Source organism: Aythya marila (assembly GCF_965140915.1).
Source record: "Aythya marila genome assembly, chromosome: Z".
Classification (NCBI taxonomy): domain Eukaryota; kingdom Metazoa; phylum Chordata; class Aves; order Anseriformes; family Anatidae; genus Aythya; species Aythya marila.
The window spans coordinates 37,406,859-37,430,047 of record NC_139080.1 but is presented as its reverse complement, the minus strand read 5'-3'; the positions used below and the strand labels follow the sequence as shown (position 1 = coordinate 37,430,047).

Here is a 23,189-nt window from a genome sequence, read left to right as displayed (position 1 = left end):
TCCCAGTGTCCTAGGAGACACTAGAATCATTGACAAATGGGCTTGACAAAGCAGTTGCAAAACTAACATGCATAGCACCCCTTTCAGAAAGTCTGTTCATGCTATATGCCTTCAGTGCATTGTCACTACTGCACAAGGGCATCGTGTTATTACTAAGAAAGGGTTGTCAGTTAACAACTAATGCTCATTCAAGTATTTTGTACTAAAATACGCTTTAATAAATAGGCAACATCCAAACAAATTTTACATTTTATTTTTTTCCACTTGCTCCTAACAAAGCTTCCATGGTTAAAGGCACATTCCACTCAAGCTTTTGAGGCTCCCAGGTGTCACTGAAACACTTCAACTGAAACACAAATGAATGTGTGCTTCTCATTTAGATTCAGCACAGCTCAAACCATGCCAGACAGTTTGTAAGAGAACATAATCCCACCAGTGAAAAATAAATTGTTTTTCATCTTATGAGTCTTTGGGAGGAGGAAAAAAGATTAACAATAACAAATAAACAAAAATCGAAAACCTTCTGATAGGAAACATCATTAAAATTGGTCTTCTTGATGACTGAATAATAACAACATGCTTTCAAGTATGAACAGGTTTCTTTGCTGGGTAGGATATGGCATGCAGCTACCACTGGTAAGCTTTAGTCCACACTGCTTTCTTCTTGAATTCTGCAAGAGATTTCAAGGCCAGAAGCGTAGCTGTGAAGACAAGGACAAAACACATTAATATATGCATCCAGAAAGGATGTGTGATTATTCTCCCTGTCATTTTGCTAACAGGTACAGATTCACTTCTCCTTTTACGGACTGTTTTCATGACTTTCATTTCCTAGCCTGACAGCTTCTGATGTTACTTCCGCTGTTCACAAGATATACTAGTCTCTACATCCCCCTGAAATCCTCTGAAATGTGATGCTGTATTAGACCTTTCACCTGCTTTATGGCATGTCTTCCACTGAAATAATATCACACCACCATCTGCTGATTAGACTATCACTTTGAAGTGTCACATAGATCAACCAACACTGCAGGAAGCCTGAATTCAATGACAGGTGATCCAAGAGAAGAGATAGGAGGAACTAGGAGGGACAGAAGCAGAAGGTACAAGGTCTATTCTCCGTGCAATTCATTGATTCACAGTGCAATTCACTGATTCTTCAATTTGAAAGGGTCATGCTTTTAGGCAGAACCCAGTTACCAAGCCAGTCACATTCTAGTTATCCAGGATGGATTTTCTATTTAAAAAAAAAAAAAAACAAAACACAACAGTGGAAGACTCATGGAAAACAAGGATCTGTCTCAAACAGGGCACAGTGACAGTCTACTGTATGTATCTGAATCTTGTGATTATAAAGGAGATTCCCCCAGTATCTCTTAGTATTAGTTCTGCTGTTCTGAGTGTGGTGAAGAATAGCAGATACAATAGCGGAACTTTTATCAAAGAGTAACTAGAGACTCTAGACTCTCAAAAGACAGCTAATTGTCCTAGTAATGCAAAGAACTTGAACTGGATTTCAAGAAGGCATGTTCAGGTACAACAAATCAGATGATTCAAAGGAGGTGCCTTGTGCTAACAGAAAGAAGAAAAAGCACACTCCCTTTGCTTGAGAGTATTTGTATTGTCCTCTTAAAATCACTTGCACAGATTGTATCACAACCCTATATTTTATGGTGGGCTATGTGGTGCAAGCTAGGATGTTTCTGTAATTCAAAATATGCATTTCCTATCTATCTTTCTTTCCCTTCTATTCTGATACTCCTAGCACTTGTTAGACCTCTATACTAAGCTGCCACTGTCTGTCTCGTGTCCCTTCCCACAGTTCAGTTGCACCTGAATGAATTTTGTTTTACAATTTCTATTCTAGTATAGTAGGGTTTACATAAAGTAAAATACAAAAGTATTTTACTTTTAAGGGTAACTTCAAAAGCAATTGATAGATCTATCGCTGAAATACACTCATAGGACCAGGTGCACAATTACATTTGTTGGATCTTCAGAAGTAAATCATAGGAGGCAGTAGATGAGACATGAAAGAATTAGAAAAGGTGTTACAGACAGGTGTTACCTGTGAAGGCTGCGTTAAAGACAAAATATGGCTCTCCTATACCTGCTAATATCACGGATTCATCTTAGTCCTTTAATAACTGTTTTTTTTTGTTTGTTTGTTTGTATGTTTTTTTCTCCTCTGGATTCATAGTTATGGAAAAATAAGGACTCAATTAAAAATACTCTACCTTTCAGCAGGTCTGTGGAAGATTTTGATAGTGCTTCCTTAGGACTTTCCACCATATTGATAAGCCAGTCAAGAAACTAAAGATAGAAATAAGAAAGATAAAGTGAATTAAAGGAGCCTCTGTATCAAAACACCAGACATTCTTTTCACGTTGATAAACAACATCTAATTGCTGCTAAACTTGAATAGTTATCTAATCAGAGGAGGTGGCCAATCAAGGTTCTGCTCAAACTACTCAAAGTGCATCACACCCATCAGTGTAATTTCTCCCACTGTTGGATCTGATACACCCTTTGTTCCTTCCCTCTGCCTCAGCAATAATTCTTCGTAACAAAGGTGGCACAGTAGATATCCTTTCATCTTGCCAGTTCATGCCTCTAATCTTTCAATATGATCCTTTTGTATCAATCTTTTGTCCAAACATTTTAAGGCAAATCCTTCAGTACTCTTATTGCCTTTGTCCCACTTTCATCCTCTCATTTTTCATTGTTTTTCTGGCAGTGCATGGTGCCTGCATGAGAACATGGTATTTCAAATTTATCAGGATGATCTTTAGGGCATAGACTCAAATTCTTCCCTAAAGCTTAGTGAACTTACTCATGAACTTATATATTAACAGCCCAATCCTACATTCCTCCCAGATTCTGAACTCTGATTTCAGTGGGAACTCAGAGCACAGAAGTGTGCAGGAGCCAGTGATTAATGACTTTGCTCTGCACAAATAGCTGTGAAACTATAGATTCATAGCAATGTTTCTACATATCTCAACCACAAGCAACCTACAGTAGGTTTGCCAAATTAGGCATAAATTTCTACACTTGTTTTTGTCAAATACTTGAAAATAAAATGAAACACTACAAATGGCAAAGATCTTTGCTTGTCTTAAATTGCCACTGTAGTGCCAGCTACAGAGAATCTGCCTTTTTGGCGCTTTCAAGGCTAACTTGATCCCAGCAGCTACCAACTCTCCTCTCTGAGCTGTACCCTCAAAAGTCTGACTCTTGGAATCTTCCTTATTTCTTGCAACTCTCATTTTACTTGAGAAACTGTGTTCCATTTTTTGGAGACAAGTCGTATCTGATTGCAAGTAAAGAAAAACAAGATCACATATCAGATGCAGCAGATCTAGAGGAAATAACCACTTCACTTAAGACTTGAGCTGGCTGCTACAAACAGGGTATTTTCTGATTCTTGGGAAATGCTTACCACTACATGCAATTTTACCTTCTGCGTTTGTTCTTTCCAAGGCTCTTTTGCTAGCAAAAGGAAAATGCTACTTGGAAGGAGAGTGAGAGTCTCTTGCACAGCAATCTTGTCAGTGGAGTGCTTGCCAATGTGATCCTTAGACAATTCTGGTAACACAGTTTGGTGATTCCATGACGGCCAGCTAGCACTGAAGCCAAGCAGTAATGGTGCACCATGGTCAGCCCAGGCCACCACAGAAGCTGCAAACAGCCACAGGAGGAAATCTATGAACTAAAGAGGAAAAAGATAAAAAATACACTTTATTAAATGAATTATACAGAAGAAAAAAAAAATAACACCAAACACATGGTGGTTTACTCATCAAGTAATCATCAGAAAATTTAGCTAAAATTCAAAATGCAAGAACTAAAAAGTTCTTAATATTATTTCTCCTCTGAAGCAGCATAAGTTTTTTTCCAAGCTCAAAATCAAACTGAAATATCTACAGAAAGACAAGCAAAACCACACTCTTCTAAAGTCATCACTTAGTTTAAGGCTGACCCACATTTCATTTAAAACAGGGAAACATCTTTACTACAACATGACTGTAAAGGGAAATTAGGGGTAGTCACCCTTTTGGTGCTACAAATGGTTGGGAAATATTGCAGAAATGCAATGAACTTGGCTTACTTGATGTCCTAACCAGATGACTTAAACAGCTGAAGAGATGTTACAATGAACCATATACTATATACTGGGGCAGTTTTATACCCTAAAACTGCCCCAGCCCTTTTAGAAACAGCAAGTGCAAAATTCTGATTGCCTTAGACAGTTCTACTGGAGAATTCAAGCTTTCCTTTGATTGTTCTGAATAAAGCAAGCTTGTAGAGATGGTTTCTTTAGTTGCCCATAGCTTTTCTCACAATTTAGATGTCATGGTTATTTTAAAGTAAGAGTTTTAAATGCACATTCACAAAACAAATTGAAAAGAATTTCTCTATGGAAATTACAGTCTTCTAAGATATTAAAACATGGGGAATAATATGTTTTGCTGAGACAGAATGTGAATTACACAAAAAAAAAGCCTTTTTCCTGAAAACTGCTAGTTGTTTTCAAAGCACATACCTCTTTAAGGTCAACATTTTGTATAGGTGTTGACTTGAATGCTAAATTTCTGATGTAGCCCATCAAGTCTAGCAGCCAATCCATTCTTTTCAGCACTCCTAAAAAGAAAAAAAAAGTTGACTTACTTAAAACACTAGGATGTATCATTTTTCCTTAAAAATCAGGTGTAGGAAATCACTGTAGCAACAAATCACTGAGTGTGGAGGAACAACAAACATCAATACCATTATCACAATTAATTCATGCTTGCCACTGACAGAAAGCATGGAGACACTTAAAGAGTAAAAAAACTATGCTTGTAATGCTGGCAACACAATGAGTACACTGAGAAAGGAACATTTAGTGAGATTCATTTCACCTAATTGCAGCCTACGCAGCAGACATGACTGCTGCTGAAACCTAAAACCTTGCTGATCTTTTTGCCCCAGTACTTCATTCACTGATGTCACTACATCAAACAAGAATGTAGGGAGTGCTGGGAAAATTCTTCTACAATGCAGAGAAGATCAGTAAAATACAGTTAAGGCATGGAAATAAAACCAGCCCTCACCCCAAGGATGGAACATATTTCATCAATTCAGATTATTCTGTCCAAAATTCATTCTGTCTCTTGCAAAGTAATAACCATCTTTATCTCATCTTTGGTTTTGAGACTACATCACTTCATACACTTCCATCTCCTGCTATTCTTTACATATGTCCTCTTCCATGTTGCCTCCTCTTTTACCCAAAGGAGGCTCGCTTCACTCATTCAAAACTCACTACTGCTTGAAGTTCTTCAACCACAGTTGGCATGTCAGGCACTAGCAATATAATGCTTTAAAGTTGGTCTGTAAACAGTCAACCTAAAGTCTTGCAGCCAACAAAACAGGGAAGCTTCATTCTTTACTCCTCCTGTTCTTGTTTCTTCCTCCTTTATCCTGCTGAGTGATTCTGCTACTTCTCTTGTATCAGCTCCAGTGCTTATCAGACCTTCAGGCAAGCTAACCAACTCATTAACCTACCAGATAACTATCTGCTATGGTGGGGAGTAGGAGGAAGGGTAATTTGTTTCCTGTGTTAACTCAGCACAAGGAGCTCAGAAGAGCAAGTTGGTTTGCTTGGCTCAACCACTGTCATTGAAACACACCTCTTTCTACTGTGTCTCACACTGATAAGTTAGATACTAGATTTGAAGGGTAGCAGGGTTGCACTGCTACTTGTCTCTAATATGCTATACATGTTTCTTAAACTGAAAGACCAGAGAGACTAAGAGACGTGGATCTAGTCAAAACTCTGGTCTGTGAATCATTTGGCTAAGTTAAATGACTTGTAGCTGATCCACGGAACCATAAAGAATTGGAGAAAAATGTTAAAGCAATGTTTGATAGAAGTATTTCAAGAGCTGAAAAAATCTGAAGATTAAACAGTTCCTAATCTGAAGAAATTTGAAAAGAACTGGGTTAGACTACCTTACTATTATTTTAAAAAGATCAGTGCAGTCTCATTGATCTTTGTTTATATTGTTCTTTATTCTTCTTTAAGGCTGGCCTTACCTGTGTTTTCATGGCTCACAATACGAGCGTGATAGAAACTGTGCAAGAACATCCATGCAATAGACTCTTTCTGGTAACAGCCTGTCAAAGTATAAATCATGGCACTCAAGTTCATCAGAGGCAGTCTGCCTTGAGAAATTAAATACAATTTGGTGAAGATGGCCTTCTCTATATTGTTCTGCAAATGCAAAAAAAATACATTAAATTAAAACATACCTTTCTTGTGGGAACAGTAGGAGATGCCATATTACCCTTTATAAAGATGGGGAAGGAATTCTCTGATTATTCAGCAGGCTCATTCTTCTTTAAGATATTATGAAAGACTGTGCATTACAGAAGACTGCACATACTGTTAATTTTACATGCATCTATATAGTAAAGCAAAGTGCAACTCAGTACAGTTTGATTGTTTCCATACTGCTTTAAGTTTTACATTCCCTTCTGAACTGAAATAAGCCATCCTGACAGTTCTGGAGAAATCTTCTTGCAAGACAGATTTCCCACAGTGACAAAAAAAAAACGCTTTCTTAAACTGCGTTTTAAGTGTGGAAATACAAAATTAAAGAATTTGGGAAATGACAGTTCTGCTTCCCTGACCTCTTTAAATGCTTGATTTATGTCATGGCTATTTGTTTATAACGACCTGCTCTGAAGTCTTTCCACACAGGTCATTTCCTTAGCATCAAGTATTTTTCAGGTGTTAGGAATTCTACTACTAGTCGATCTGGTGAGCTAGAAGCTGAAAGTTTCCATTGTTTTAATAAGCTATCTTGTCCACCAGGAAACATTTTGTGTGTGAATACAGAGACAGCGTATTAAGTCAAGGCTGTTCAGTTGAAGTATTTGAAATTTTTAATAAAAGCACACATCCAACAGTTCAAGTACAGCTAATCACCAGGATGTATTTACAGTCTGTTTCAAGTAGGTGGTTATGTTAATGCAGGAAGGCTACAGTCTGATGTTTGCACTACTGGACTAAGAATATCTAACACCATTGTTATTCTGGTAACACTCCAGGTCAAAGCTCCCAGGTGGAATCAGTAGTGCTTAAATTACCTTAAAGTTTTAGATACGGACTCTGATCATGTTTACTTCCCTCTGATGCCTGCAAAGCAGTGCCCAAACCCTCTTATGTGCATGATGCACAAAACTAACAATGCTCTTCAGGAACTAAAACACTCTGGTGAAAAGAAAAATGATAAGGCATGCTTATTTCATGTGATTTGGTGATAAAAAGTCAGGAGAAAAACATCATTACCTTAGAGATCTGGACAATGCGATCAATCTCTGAATCACCCATTTCTGAGATACATTTTGCTACACTGACATACATCTCCAGTTCACCCCTCTGGAAATAGAAAAGTAAATGAATGTTTGGATGCATACTACCAAGTTTCTCCTTCACTAAAACCAGTGAGTCTGGGAACTTTATTAATGATCATGATGACTAAAATGAGGCTATAGACTGGATTAAATATTTATTCTGTTTTACACATTCTGTATATGCTGGAGACTTCAATGCATTTAATAATTAGGGAAAAGCGATAGTTTATTTATTTTCAATTGCCATTCCTGGGAGATATTTTCTCTAGCTAAATCATTCTATACATCGCTATGAGAAGCTGAATCTTCTGGTGAAAGAGAAACACCTCTGATTGTTCTATACTTCTGTTTCAGTAACATTTATTTCAATACTATGTTTTTCCATTACCAAATCATTTAAGATGACAAAATGTACATTAACTTGGTTTCACAACTTGGTCATATTCTAAAGAATATGCAAAAGTGACTTAAATTGATATTATGTAGGAATCTTAACTGCTCTCACCAAATACTTTACATTCTACTTCACGTTTCAAATCTGATGGGTCAGTGCAAAGAGATGGGATTTAACATCAGTAAAAATTACTAGTTACAAAGTTCATACACCTCACACTTACTACTTACCTGAATCTCATTTGGTAAGAGCTCATATATTTTCTCAGCAGCCTGGCAAAGGAAGCTCCAGCAATACTGGGCAGGGTTTGGAATTTTCATTGCTTGCAAGAGTCCCTGTAAAACACACTGGCAAATTTCAGTTTCTTTTGTATGGCTCTTCATTTCAAACTGTTGTGTTAGAAACACCTCTGTAAAAGACCGTAGTTTGTCTTCTGCAACATGTTTCATCCACAGGGGCAGAGACACGAGAAGGTATTTCTGGGTTTTCACCTGAAAAGCAAATACAAGCTATGAGGGTCATAAAGTTTGCCATAATTCCCAGATTAAGCATTTTTATTATGTTTAGGTCTTTCTGCTTAGCCTGCATAACTGGATTGATTTCCTCTTCGGTGGTGTTCTACAACATACAAGCAATTTACAAATGGTGAGGTATTACTCATAATTTAACAGACCAAAAAAAAATTTTAATTGCTTTGAAGTAGCCAGTGTTTTTTTTTTTTCTTTTTTTTTTTTTTTCTCCCATGTGATATAAATCAGTATGTTTCATGGGCTCCAATAATTGTCTCTTGTAAACTAAAATTTTTTCCTAGTTTCAGATTCTAACTGTATACTGGCTTGAATCAACTATTCTTATAAAGCATTAAATTGTAAAAACAAAAAGTCAGCTCAAATACTACTTCAAAAAGTATTCTTAATCTAGGTAAATAATTTTTTCCATACATACTTCTAATTTTGTCTTCTTTCTTTTCATGAACTGCTTGAATTAAAAAGAATTCAAACATATCAATGTTCTATTTTCCTTAAAAACTGAGGAACTCCCTTCCAATGAACCGTACCTCAGTAAATAACAGGTTTTGTACTGAAAAGAAAATTGTGATTTTGCTGTATGCTGCCTACATAAAGCATATAGACCATGAACCCGGGCAGCTAAGGACAGTATAGTACTCCTAGCACCATTAATATTACTGTTTAGTGAGGAAAAAATGATCAATTATCTTGAGGAAATCAAAAACTAATACACTCTGTGGCTAAGTCCATTTTGTGACCTCAAAACCTCACTGTACTGAGAAACTGGGGCTCGGAAATCAAGTATTTTATTTCTTGCCACCTCATCAAATGTCTATCTTAGAATAGCCACCAGCTATTATATCTGTGTACCTGTGAAGATTAATTAATAAAAAAATTACAAGATAAAGATACCCCCTTGAAGAACTGGAAAAGATCACAAAAAATTAGAACGGATTTTCTGAGTATTGTATTTTCTGAGCTACTCCTCAACTAGTATGAAAAGAAAGAGCTGTAGAGCCAAGTGCACTGTGGGATTCAGGGAGTTTTTTACAAACCGTATCACGGAACTCTTGATGAACTTCCATAAAAAGAACTGCATTGTAGGGAGTATAAGCTCCAACTTGATTCCACTATAAGCGTGTCTGTTGACTATCTACAAAATTAAGGTAAAGTTTTCTAGAAGTAACACCTTTTACTAGATTAAGAGGTTCTGCTGGAAGAAGCAGGTAAACTTTTTGACAAATAGGTAGCTCTTTTCTACAAGTCTATCAGCTGGTACAAATAAAATAAAAGACAATTGTGCTCCCTACATGCTGTGCCTTCTTACGTCTCTACGTTTATCAGAGATGTAGTAGGAAACAAGAGAGGGAAAAAGTCTTAAGTAATCTGAGTACATCTAAACAAAAACAATGCAGAACATCTTAAGTCCATCTTGTATTTCAAGGTCCCACAAGAGCCTCTGAGAGAGACTCAAAGAGCTTCTTCCAGAGACTGGAAGTCTATCACCATAAATATTCGCTAAATAATACTTCTGCATAATTCCAAACCCAGAAGTAATTTTCTAGTAAGACATTCTAAACTTCAGTACTATCTGAGCTGAGGTCCCACAGAATTTTCTGACATACATACACTGAGACTGTAGACAAGGGGAGGTGCCACCCACATCCCCAAAAGCATTGCAGCATTTTGAGATGACTGGGCTTGTGTCACAGCCAGTTCAAGGCAGAGATGTTTTACCTCATCACCTAAAACAGAAGAAACACACAGAAATTAGGAAATAGAATAAATTTATTCTAAATTCATAAAATAAAGGAAGATTATTGTTCTACTTGAGCACTATATTAAACTTTGAATACATAGAGATGCTGCTTATCGTTTTCAACATATATAGTGTAGAAGTCTCCTCTCCTCATTCATCCATAAATCCTGAAATATCTTGCTGAGAGTTCACAGAAGTTCACTCAATAAGAAAGATATGGAAATAGGAAGAAAATAAGAACTTTAATTATTTATTTTTTTTAGCAACAAGTTTTTAATCTATAGATGGAGAAATGAGTCAGTTTTCCTTCCTGTTAAATGTAGGAGTAATTAGCATTGGTTTGCGTGCTTATGGTCTTCCATACACTAAATGTTCATATAAAATGTCATAGAACAGTTAGTCACTATTACTGCTGGTGGTGCTTGCTTGCAGTATTCTTCAAGTTAACATGGGAAGACCTTACAGTGTATAAAGGCCAGGATGGCTATGAAATCCTTCTTAGCGGTTTCTCTTCAGAGTCCTTGTAATAACTAGTACAGACTATTCTTAACAGAATAACTAGTCATCTTAATAGAATAACAAGCCATGAACACGCTGAGGAGGTCTTTTGAATAACAGCATTGCTTTCATGTAGATCATGATTGTTACAGCAACAGAAGAACAAATAATTTAAGTATTATATTGGCATTTAACTCAGAGATTATTGCTACTTGTCAGCATAAAACTTAAATAGGTGCTTTGCTTATCAAAACATTCTTTCAATAATGAAAGTAGTCATCTATATAGCATGACTTTTACACAGTTCAATAACAGTGTATGAGCAAAGCAAATAATTCAAGAATCAAGCATTGGGCTCTTTAACAAGCCATAAACTAGATGTTAAGTCATTTGCAGAACCCTGAAAGGGTGAAATTGTTACAAGATACTTTGGTACCAATTCAAAACTCTCTCACTAGCTTGGACTAATAAATCACAGATTATGATTTAATTATGACTGTTCCCTTCAGAGCACTATTAAATACCAAATGGATACCATTTAGGTCACATTATATAGTTCATGTTCTACAATTGCAATAAAGTTTATAAGATGGGAAAGCAATCTCTTGTCTTCAGTATGTTTACAGATGAAAATATCTTCACAGATTTTTTTTTTGAAATATATGTTCATGAATTCTCAAGCATGAATAACAGTGAGCTAGAGAATCTGAGAGAATTGAGTGTATTTTTCCACATAAACATTTGTGAAATATCTGTCCCAGAATAACTGTGTTAGTTTCATGTATCTAGGTTGACAGGTCCTAATACAACTGTTCTGTATTATGCTTTCTAGAACAACATGAATATTGCTCATTAGCACATTGCACACAAAAACCTATTTCTACATGCATATATAACACGCAGAAGTGCAACTTCCACAGCAATACAGCAGAGCAGTCAAGAAATTACATATAAAAACAGACTACGACGCTGTCTAAACTTAATAAAAACATAGTCACAAAAATGCTGTAATGTTTCCTCTGGAATTCCCCCGATTTACAAATGTTAGACTTCCAAGTAAAAAAACAGGAATGAAAAAATTCCCCATGAATTTATAAAGTTTCAGCTATTCATAAGGTTGCATGCAAATTTGCATCATCATGGACTGCACAGGTTAGTAGAGAAAATTCTTTCACATTTTTACAAAAGGTTCCACAATCAATTGCAAGGATACAAAATAAAGCAGAAGATCCAGCCCAATTACCAGCAAAAGACTTTAGTATGTTTCTAGATCTAGCAAGTATTTGTTCCTCATAAGACAGTTCAATATCTAGTGCTTTAAGAAGTGTTTTGAATATGTAAAATAAGTATCAAAAAGAAATAAGATCAACCTTCCATTTTCCAGGCTAGATTGATGTAGATCACATCAATTGATTGATGTAGAGCACATCAATTCAAATGCAACAGAGCTTGTCCAGTCCAATTGTAAAAAATAAAATCATCTGCAAGGCTAGTAATGACAATTACATAAATAAAGAGAAATAAAACTCAGCAGAATCAAACAAGGGAATACAGAACTTTCCATAGTAGGTGTTTTTTTAAGTAAATGGGTTTGAAGTTCAAAGTCATTTATATCAACTAAAAGTGGCACTGACAGATATCCTCAGTAGAAAAATATTATACAAGCTGTCTAAACCCATACTTCAAAATCAAAGCTACTCTCCTACATGAAGAAAAAGTGTTCCTAGAAGCACAGAAATCAGGGATGTGACAGAAAAATGGGATATGATTTCCTCTGTTACTCAGTGTTATTTAGTAGACACCTTATTTCAGACTAGTGATAACTCAATGAACTACAGAGCAGTTTAAACTTGAGATAAAGCTGCCTGCATCTTCCAACACAGACACTGGAGCTGTGCTTAATGGTGAAAATAAGATATAATTAATTTCCAGTTTTGTGATGCGCTCTTCTCACTATCCAGCACAGTTCTAGGGAACTGCTCCAAACCTCTTGGTTTTGATCTTCTCTAACCTGTTCTTCTATTAAAATAACCTGTGTCTACACACTGATTGAAACTATATGCTTGTGAATATTAGAAATTTGGCTTTGACAGCTGCAGTGTATGAAGTTTATGCCAGTAAAGTTATCTTGAGACAAGTACAAGACTTAATAAAAAATTATAAAGCTTACCAAAGTTTAGCCTCATCAATGGTGAAAGAACAGATGCCCAGTTTACAGGTGGATACTGATGACTTTCTCCAACTATTGCAATGGGCGCCAGTGCTACTTTCAACAGCTGAGCTGGAATAGATTCAGGGCCTGCAACAAAATATTCAGTCACAGTCTAAAATTTATACACATGCAAGCCTCTCAGAAAAAAGTGAATAAAGTTTATCAATTCACACTGCAATGAAGACCAAACTGCAGGAATGAACTAGAGCATCATAAAATTACAGGGGGGAGAAAAAAACAACCACCCTTTTAAAAAGGTATCTGAGAATTAGCTGTCTCTTGTTCATAATCATCAGCTGTATTTTTAACATTAATAGCCTGTTAAAGAAGGCTTTTGTTACTGAGAATCGGAAGCTTTCTGGTTCCTTCCCCCCTCCTTGACCAATTTATGAGTTAAGATATTCCTCATCTAGTAGGGAACTATATTTGCATTTTCTTAGTAACAGAACAGCCAAATTTACTGATACCGTTCTCATGTCCCATCCTGGAGGTGTAGGCCACAAAAAAAAGTCAAACACATGCTAACCTTTACTATATACTGTATTACTTAAAGATGGGCAATTAACTCAGTAAAAGTCCTCCATGAAAGCAAAGCAATCTCTACCTCCAGTAAAAGCAAAACGTGCTTAATAAAAAGCAGTGAGTTCACTTAACTCTACACAACAGTAACCTTTACTGCTTTACCTCCTTTAAGATTATAATCCAAGACAGCTCTCTTTTGCTAGCACACCTCATATAAGAGGATACTTTCTTCAGGTTCCTTTGTATTATCACACATAGCACTAACCCAGTTGAATACCAGACCATTACATAGAATCTTAACCCAGAATTGCTGAAATACAGGACAGAAGAAAGCTTCCCTGATGAAATATTCCCAAAGAACCATGTTAACACTTAAAGTGATTTGACTTTCATTCCCATGAAGGATGTAAGTCATCTCACAGACAGAGGAAAGGGAAAACATCTAAGAAGCCAGAAAAAAAAAATCATCACAGAAAATGATATAATTCTCTTACTCTTTAAAGTGTAATTCAATTTTTTGTTTTAAAAGAGTTTGTGTAGAAACTTTTAGAGATATGACTGCATTAGTGAAGCTCAAATTAGTATCTAGAAAAATTCTCTTAGCAAATAAAAGCAGGATATTAGGCCCACCTTTTAAAGCCATAATACATTTCCTGGACATGTATTATAGTTCGATCCTTCTTACCTTTTTTTCCACTTTCAATGGCAAAGTCAATGGCTGCCCTGATAAAGCTGTTTTCAGGCAAGTAGCTAAAATCTGGAGGAACTGTGAAGACAAAAAGACTCCTTATATACTAAAATGTGCCAGCAGAAATTTTAACTTCCTGCTCCCATGTAAATTCAAAGGCCAAATTGTGCTTTATTTGAGCTAAGTCTGCATGTGATTCAATGCAATTAGACCAAAAGATTATCGATAGATGCATTGGCCTTTCTGTTCTTAAAGTAAGTTAAATGCCAGCATTGCTGAGAGATATCAGTGCTAAAAAACAAATTCAATGATCAACTGAAAAGCTGGGGTAAGATTTTCCTTAAAATGCATCAAACACTACAAGTCAGGCTTTAAAATAGCGTTTGAAAAGCTTAGTAAGCTTAATACAACAAAAAACATTCCATATCTATCTAACCTCAGGCCCTTGTGTCATATTATACAGAAATAGAAAATCTAAGATTTATTTATTTATTTTGCTGATGAGGATGTTTATTTATACTTCTTGTTATTGTTTACCAACTTGGTTCACACTGAAGTGAACAGCTTCCAATTCATTAGTTCCCTCCTTTGGTAGTTTATCACTGTTGTAATTCTACTTTTCTTTCACCTGTTGGATATTGAAACAGCACCAGAAGATAATTACATATTGACAGAATACAAATTTCTGTGTTAATCACAGCAGCTACATTAAAAGGGCACAGAACACCAGTTTTCAACATCAGCTAACTAGAGACCCCTACTAGGAAAATACTCATCTGAAAAATCAGCTTTTTCTTGTTGTTATGGACTAGTTGTTAAGTGTTAGCTTTTTATAAAGTAAGATGTACTTGATTGTATCTTAATCTAATAAAACAAGGTACTTGATTACATCTTAACCTTGCTAAAACAAGGAGTAATTAATCAGCACTCAGGGCATAGACTGCATAATGCAGACAACATACCTGTCAAATGCAATGAAAAACTTCTTTACAATTCATTCTAGGTGTTTTAAACAGAATATAAACAGCACCAATAAATGAGGTTGGTCAGAACAACTGAGTAGCTTACTTTGATACTGCAAGTAAAAACAGATTGCCAGGGTGTTGAGGGCATCCTGTTCGGCACACTGATTCCTGCTGTATGTTCCAGCCTTTAGGGGCACACAGGACCATGAGGTCTCTGATCCAAAGTCTGTTGTGTCATTTAATAGGGCTACAGTGTCTAGACTGCAAATGCCTGGTGTGTCCCCTGCTATCTTTTTAGTTGGATGTTATTGTTATATGTTCTTTATGTAGCAATATTAAAGCATCTTACCAGATGCCCTGCTCTGGGTAGAAGACAAACAGGACATATGAAGGTGTCCCAGAAGTCCTGCTGCATTTGTCTGAAGGCCAATCTGCCCTGAAAAACTGATTATCTGTTGAGACAATGAATCAACACTTAGTCAGATTTCTCTATGTTGCCTCAATTAAGCTGGACACAAACATTACATTGTTTCTTTAAACAGAATTGGTCTGTTTATGCAAGGTGTCAAAATACCCTACTGCATTATCCAAAGAAGAAAAGAAGAGACTACCTCCTTACCTGTGTAAGGGTTCTGATGACTTCATTGAGCATACTTTGAAACTGGGAGGACTGGACGCTCTCAGATTTCAGCTACCAGAAAAGCAAGGATAAAAAAGAGATGTGAATTTTGTAAGGGAAGAAAAACAAAACAGAACGGACACCGAAAAGACAGATCATATTTGCACACGTGCCTTTTTGTGGGGGAATAGAGAAGAGAAGAAAGCCTACACAGCAGTAAACTTATTCCCAGTGACACTGCATGTGAGCCATATGATGGGAAAACAGAACATACTCCATCCTACACACTGTAATCCATCCCACTTGGTTCACACCCAACACAGCTCAGTATTGTGTAAATGGAATGCTCTGGTAGATGGCCACTCCTGTACGGATGCAGGAAAAATCATTGTACTGTTACCACAAAAGCCGGTTGAAGAAACTCTCAAAGGCTCAATTTTGGAGTTTCAGAAATCAGGCTTTTTTTTTTTTTTTTCCCCCCAGTGCTGGATGCACTGGGGATAGTTCCTCCTAGAGTGCATACCTGTCTCAGAAACTCCTGAACATACATTGCAGGTGTTACACATGCAAAAGTTTTCCTGCAAAGCATATACATATTCAATACTTTACCCCAAAATCATTTACATAGTATCTGCCCCTTTGGACATGTGCTGTTCAATGGGTCAGTGGTCTTTAGAGGACTTTGAGACCCTCTGCTGGTCATTTTCTTGGTGTCCTCTAGTTGAATTCTCCCTTAATGCATGTGCAGTGTGGGTCACCCCAGACAGTTCAACTCTTTTTTCCAGTTACATTGTCCTAAACCAGTCTTAGTTGGTTTTAACCACAAAGCTCAGCAAGGCCTAAGGCTTCTATCTATTTGTGCATACACAACGCTCAAGGTTTTCTTATCATTTTTATACATACCAACACTTCAAAGTTGCTCAAGCAAGCATAATTTAAGCACTAAAGAGATACAGCAGAGTCTTTGTTCAAGGCATCACTATCTTGCCTTCTTGTCAGATTTCTAGGAGAGCTAGAAAAGTATCATCTGCTTGCACGTTCTCACCTGTATCATGCCGCCTTCAGAACCAACCAGTGCAACCAGCCCATTGACAGCTGCCAGACGCTGCATTGTTGGAGAGCCCTGGAAAAGTAGTTCAGGATCAGTGAATCACTGGGACCACACAGCACTACAGTTGCATCTGTAGCACAACAGATGTTTCACTTAAACAAAAGGGCTTCTCTTTCAACTTAAAAAAATCACAGTTGTTATCTCTTCTATACCCTCCATCCCAACAACCTCTTCAGGTCAGACTCCAGCATGATGGAGAACTATATTCTATCTCTTGCTGAATAAGAGAAACCTTGCTGAATATGGAGACCTTCTCCCTCCCTCTCCCCCCCCCCCATCTAAAATCATTACACATTTCTTACAAAGCACTTTCTTCTGTCACTGTCTGTATGCCACAAAATATGCCAATGTGATTCAACTCTAAAATACTTTTTGATATTTACCCATCTTACTGTTTAAGTTTAGAGTTTGCTTTCAAAAACACAAATGTTTTAATAATGAGATAAATTAAAATTATTGACACAGAACAGCAAGCAGAGTGAATGGATACATCTTACTCCCCCCACTACTCAGTAACAGCAGCAATGATGAGTGGTGCCTTCAGTCAACCCGGAACTGTTCAGCTACACCTAATACTGTTAATTCAGTCTAAAAACCACATTGCAGTCACTGCATTCCTTCAGTATAGACACAGCAATTACCATAACATAAAAACAGTAAAAATAGTACTGACTATGAAAAATAGTACTGACAATTTATTACTTCTAAAACAACAATTTAGGAGAGTAAACTTAAAACAACTGAGACACTATAATCACCATTCTGATAGTCCATTTTCTGTTAAGTAGCACCTAGTTTCACAAAGTATCTTGATATATTAACCTATATTTTACCCCTGGATGTTGTTCCAAATTAGTAAAAATGTACCGATCTCCAATCACAGAATCACAGAATGGCTTGGGTTGGAAGGGACTTTAAAGGCCATCTAGTTCTAACACATTATCATGGGCAGGGCTGCTGCATCCACAACTTCTCTGGGCAACCTGTTCCAGTGCCTCACCACCCTCACAGTGAAGAATTTCCTCTCTTTTAGTTTAAAACCATTCCCCCTTGTCCTGTCATTTATCTGACCACATAAAAAGTTGCCCTCTGTCTCTTTAATGAGACTCTTATAAGTATTGAAAGGCTGAAGTAAGGTCTCTCCCTGGAGCCTCCTCTTCTTCAGGCTAAATATCCCCAACTCTCTCAGACTTTCTTCATAGAAGAAAGATTTCAGAAATCTCCAAGATCTCATGGAAATAAGCACTTCCCATAAAGCAAACAAGTAGAAGTGAAACAGGGCTCTTCTTCTGTAGTGAACAGCCTAACAACATATTTTTGCTTCCAAATATCAATGAAATAGCGTATCCCTATTCGGTCCTAAATTTTCCTAGCATTGGTCCAGCAGAAGTGAGGCAAATTATGTCCCTACTGTTAAAATCCCCCCCAAACCCTAGGATGTAAACGCAAACTCCTTTACCTCTGCAATCAAAGTTTTTATCCAGGCTGGCATTAGTTTGTTACGCAGGTCTTCAGCTTTCCCGTGACCACAAACTGACAAACCGTGAACAATTGTACCTAGAGCTAAAGCAAAAGCGGATGTCTGTAAGGTGAGAAAGACACATATTAAAAAAACAGATCTTCCAAAGAATTCTGTATTCTGTTCAACATTTACTACTGAAATACTGCTTAAGTATTTATTATTCCTTATAGGAGTCACAGACTTATAGAAGTCACATATTTGTCTAGAACTCCAGAGGTTCCTTATTTCAAGTGTTTTCTCCTGTCAAGTGACATGGGATTTTCTGAGATTAGATACTGATCTTTGGCACATAGTTTGCTCTGGAACCTTTACTGTAGAGCACACTTTCAGATACAACAGTGAAAAGGAGCTACTAAAATAGTTTGTTTTGACTTATTTTACAGATGAACATACTAAACAGATGATTAGTGTAATAGCAGGCTTTAACTCTAAATGTTTTTTCTTTTTCCTTTTTTCCTATTCTGGCAAGCATTTAAAACAAAAAGCAAACAAACAAACAATGAACAAGTACTGGAATAAAGAGACTATTCTGTGCATTTTTAGAGGATAACTCTAGAACACTGAGGGATAAAGGAGACACCTGGAAGAAGTTGTGGCTGTGGTTATGATGCACTGTCTGGAAATCAGAAGAGCACAGAAGATATGTTAATCTATCAAGAAAAATTATTTAAAGACAAATGTTACGAAAGACTAGAACAGATGGGATATAGGGACTAAAGACATCAAGAACTCAGAAATACCAACCACCTCCCTTTTAAATACAATCAAACATATAAAAACATATAAACTCTGAATCTTCACCTGCTGATTGTCTTCCACCAGGGTCCGCAGCTTGTTCATAGCGTCCTCAGCCTCCGCTGCTTCTATGATTCCAACACTGAAGGCAGAGACACAGGAACAGGCAACAGAATAGGAAAGTACCTGAGAAAAAAAACATTATTATATTCTGTTACATGGTACTATTCAAATTCAGTGCAAAGATTAGAAGCCAAAGAACATTTTCCATAGCTTGCAATTCTGCCATAACCTCACTGTGTCCAGCACCAACACATCTCATTTACAAGGTTCACTGAGTAATCCCACAAAATAAAGAAGAAACAAAACAAAGACAGAACAACCAAGCAAAAAACAACAAGGAGGCTTTCTACACTTACTTCCTCAGTGAGGATTTATACTACATGGTTACTACCACAGTAAAACCTTATAATGAATTCTTGTACAGCAGCTCAAACAGCGTATGCTGCTGCAGCTCCAACATTTGTTGTTATTGTGTGCCTTGGTTACACCTGCTTTTACTTTTTTTTATTTGTACATACTGTTTTTCTGGTGAAATGTTGCACTTTACTATTATTTTGATTTTTTTTTTTAATTATTTTGAATATATTGAATTATTTTACAATACAGACTAAATCCTTTATTGTAAGCAACAAGTTTTATAAATCTGTCTGCTGTTGTCTGTTATGGCTGTTGCCCAGAGGTAGTTTGAAAAGTATCTGGGATAACAGGGCCTGCGAAAGTTAAGACACAAGCCCTTAAACCCTTACAATCAATCAGTGCCAGAAACTCACAAATATCACTCTAGGCTTTGTACCATTTCCTCCTGTAAGCTAATATGAAGTCTACACTCTTCATTTGACAACTCCATAGGCACAAAAAAAGGAAAGGTGGTTTTACTGTCTCATCAGAATCATGGGTAATTTGTGTAACAGAAATAAAATTACAAAATGCCACATATAGCATAATTGAAAAGAAAACTAACTTCTAGGAAATGTAAGGTATTACAAAAATATCTGTCATGAACAATGGAACAATACACTGGCATGACAAAAAAAGTCATGCCATTTTCAATTTATACTTTCAGAGATTTAAGAGAGATTCTTAGTCCATGCCATTAAGTGAATATACCTAAAGTGTGGAAGTACTTCTGATGTTGTTTCTGTAGGGCAAACTTCTGACCTTCCACGAAAATGTAGTTATTTTTCTCCATGCAGATACCTGATCATTAACTATGTGAGCACTCACAGCATGCTGTGATCCCATCAGAGCTACATTCAGGAAGAGAAGCACATACACGGCACATGGGCAACTGTTCTACTGTGACAACAGCCTTGTGTAAGGAACACAGGTGACACTATTTTTCTGCTCTTTAGCCTTAGATGTGGAAAGAAAGGAAATGAAGTCTGAACTTTCAACAAGGCAGCTGTGTCAACCTCCTTTGTACCAAAGCAAAGCAACAGAACAACAGATGACTACAGAAATTAGAGAGCTCCTGCCTACTGGACAGGGCTGGCAACAATTTGACCCCAAAGCAGTAACGCCCAGGTTTGGCCTGCTCTTGCTGAAGTAGGCCGAATCTATCTCTCAGATAGAGGATTATACGCCAGCCTTTTATAGCTCTGAAAGAGCCTCTAGTGCATTTCGTAAATACAGTAGTATTCATCCTAGGGTGCTGGCCAACTTCTACTGATGTGATTATCTATGCAATGCCTTATATGATTTTAATTGATAAAGGTAAGTTTGGAATCTCATTCCAAACTAATTCATGTTAGTGAACAGCTGCTGCATTTCATCCCAGAAGTTTCTTATTACCCAGTTTAAATTCAGTAAAACACTATGAGGTCTCTTGGGAGAGATAAACGATTTCACAGCTCTAAGTCACTTTAATGCACGATCCATAAATTGAACAGGGCTAATCCTCAATACACATGTAATGCCAAAAGAAGTTAACTCATAACATAACCTTAGAACCATAGAATGGCTGGGGTTGGTAGGGACCTTAAGTATCATCTAGTTCCAATACCCCTGCCATGGGCAGCGCAGGAACACCATGAAGAGCTTTAATAAAGAACAAGCTTTCAGAGCAGTACTAAGAAGGATACGAGAAGAATACTACCAACCTCTAACTCTTGCATATGACAGGCGCAGTTTTTTGTTTTGGTTTGGTTGTAAAAAACCTGCTTATCCTGATTCTTGATTTCTGTTGTAAACATATCCCATTTCATCACCCTTACTTCTCAAGTTCTACCTCAGCAACGTTACAGACTCATTCATGCTCAGACCACGCTGAAATAATGAATGTTGCTGTATTAGTCCATGGTCAGCACATGTAAGCTTGCGTCATGTCAAAATGGAAAAAATGAGCTTGTGTGTGATGCCTCGTAACGGTGGAGAAGGTCCCTCTTTATTTCTATCCATCTTGTTTACAGCTCCTTATGACAACAGAAAAGAGAGGGAAGAAAACTACATTCCTACTGTTTTAACTGTTTTTTTTTTTATGTCTGGCTAATGTAAAGTTGGGTACCTCCAACTCACAGTTAAATCGGAAAGCATGCTCAAATTTAGCACAGTCTTTTTAAATCTTCAAAACAGTTATAAAGAGATCAGCAAATGGAACCATAGCAGCTTTCACAAGCTCAAGACTCACATTAGTTTGTGACATCAGCTTTCAAAGTAGGAAGCAGAAAGCATACTGCTGTCTGCTTGCTTGTAGCTATCTTTTAACCTTTTCGGGAAATTTCTTAATGTTTGCACAGCATTACAAGTTATTGATGTTTTTTGGTTTTTATTTATTTATTTATATATTTTTTTAACAGATATAAAACCAGCCTGATAGAATCATAGAATCATCAACATTGGAAAAGACCTCCAGAATAGTATGGTCCAACTATTACCCCACTACCAATGTCAGCCACTAAACCATGTCCCTAAGCATCATGTCCAACCTTTCCTTGAACACCCCCAGGGACAGTGACTCCACCACTTCCCTGGGCATCCTGTTCCAGTGCCTGACTGCTCTTTTTGAGAAGAAACGTCTCCTCACTTCCAGCCTGAACCTCCTGTGGTGCAACTTGAGGCCATTCCCTCTAGTCCTATCACTAGTTACCTGCGAGAAGAGGCTGATCCCCAGCTCCCCACACCTTCCTTTCAAGTAGCGGTACAGAGCAATGAGCCTCCTCTTCTCCAGACTAAACAACCCCAGCTCCCTCAGCTGCTCTTCACAGGACTTGTGCTCTTCACCAGGTCTGTAGCCCTTCTCTGGACATGCTCCAGGGCCTCGATGTCCTTCTTGTAGTGAGGGGCCCAAAACTGAACACAGTCCTTGAGGTGTAGGCTCACCAGAGCTGTGTACAGGGTAATGATCACTTCCCTGGTCCTACTGGCTACACTATTCCTGATACAAGCCAGAATCCTTTTTCTCTGCACACCTTTCCATAGCTTTGATATTGAGAAAGAAATATTATACATCAGTTATTCCAGTACTACAGGTATAAAACTTAGGTAAAAAGTTGAATTATTAAAGACAGCCAACAAAGAAAAAGGAAGATTTAAAATCTGTGATAAAACAGATCATACCTCCTGGACTGATCTGCTCTGGTCCTCACTGTTTTCCAGGTATTTGCAGAGTTTTCGCAGTGAAGCAGAAACATGCACTCTTGATTCTGTTTGGCTGCTGTAACTCATAAGGGAAAGAACAAGTCCTACTCCCAAAATACATCCAGTGCTTAAAGAGAAGGAAAAAAAACACATTATACACACACACACACACAAACACACACACGTATACATAATATGTATATTAGCCATACCTTTGCTGCTCTGAACACTTTTTTTCATGACATTAAACTTGAGGGCCCTCTCCCCACCACTCTCTTTCACTTTGCCATCTTGTTTGTGATCTACATAAAATTAATATTTAAGCACGCTTCATCCGCATGGTATCTCAGATTTCCCAATATGTTCTAAGTGTTTCACTGCCAGTCTATCAGGCACTCAGCACTGCTGTCTTGTCATCACCCATCTTTGAATTCATTGTCAGTTATCTCAGTAAGGTAACCTGGCAATGTACAGCACATGATACTATCATGCCACAGAATGGAAGAATTCATGAATAAATCGTGAAATAAAATAAAAGGTTTATATTTTAGGGTGAAGCAAAACTGACAATTTTTAAGGCCTAAATCCTATTACTAAGGTCTGTGGAGTTTA

The 23,189-nt window shown here is 37.2% G+C and overlaps 1 protein-coding gene across 1 annotated transcript in view; it reads right to left on the bottom strand.

The window, feature by feature from the left end:
- Positions 1–284: 284 nt before the first annotated feature.
- Positions 285–23,189, bottom strand: part of FOCAD (focadhesin) — a 123,134-nt gene continuing 100,229 nt past the window's right edge. Inside the window, exons 30-45 of the mRNA XM_082783788.1 lie at positions 22,557–22,704; positions 19,005–19,124; positions 18,141–18,263; positions 16,616–16,693; positions 15,571–15,642; positions 15,301–15,403; positions 13,984–14,064; positions 12,735–12,863; positions 9,937–10,052; positions 8,029–8,289; positions 7,340–7,429; positions 6,082–6,259; positions 4,547–4,644; positions 3,461–3,712; positions 2,238–2,313; positions 285–701 (exon numbers count right to left, since the gene is read on the bottom strand). Coding sequence (XP_082639914.1) covers positions 628–701; positions 2,238–2,313; positions 3,461–3,712; positions 4,547–4,644; positions 6,082–6,259; positions 7,340–7,429; positions 8,029–8,289; positions 9,937–10,052; positions 12,735–12,863; positions 13,984–14,064; positions 15,301–15,403; positions 15,571–15,642; positions 16,616–16,693; positions 18,141–18,263; positions 19,005–19,124; positions 22,557–22,704 — 1,999 coding nt within the window. The 3' untranslated portion in view covers positions 285–627. The remainder of the gene's footprint in view (positions 702–2,237; positions 2,314–3,460; positions 3,713–4,546; positions 4,645–6,081; positions 6,260–7,339; positions 7,430–8,028; positions 8,290–9,936; positions 10,053–12,734; positions 12,864–13,983; positions 14,065–15,300; positions 15,404–15,570; positions 15,643–16,615; positions 16,694–18,140; positions 18,264–19,004; positions 19,125–22,556; positions 22,705–23,189) is intronic.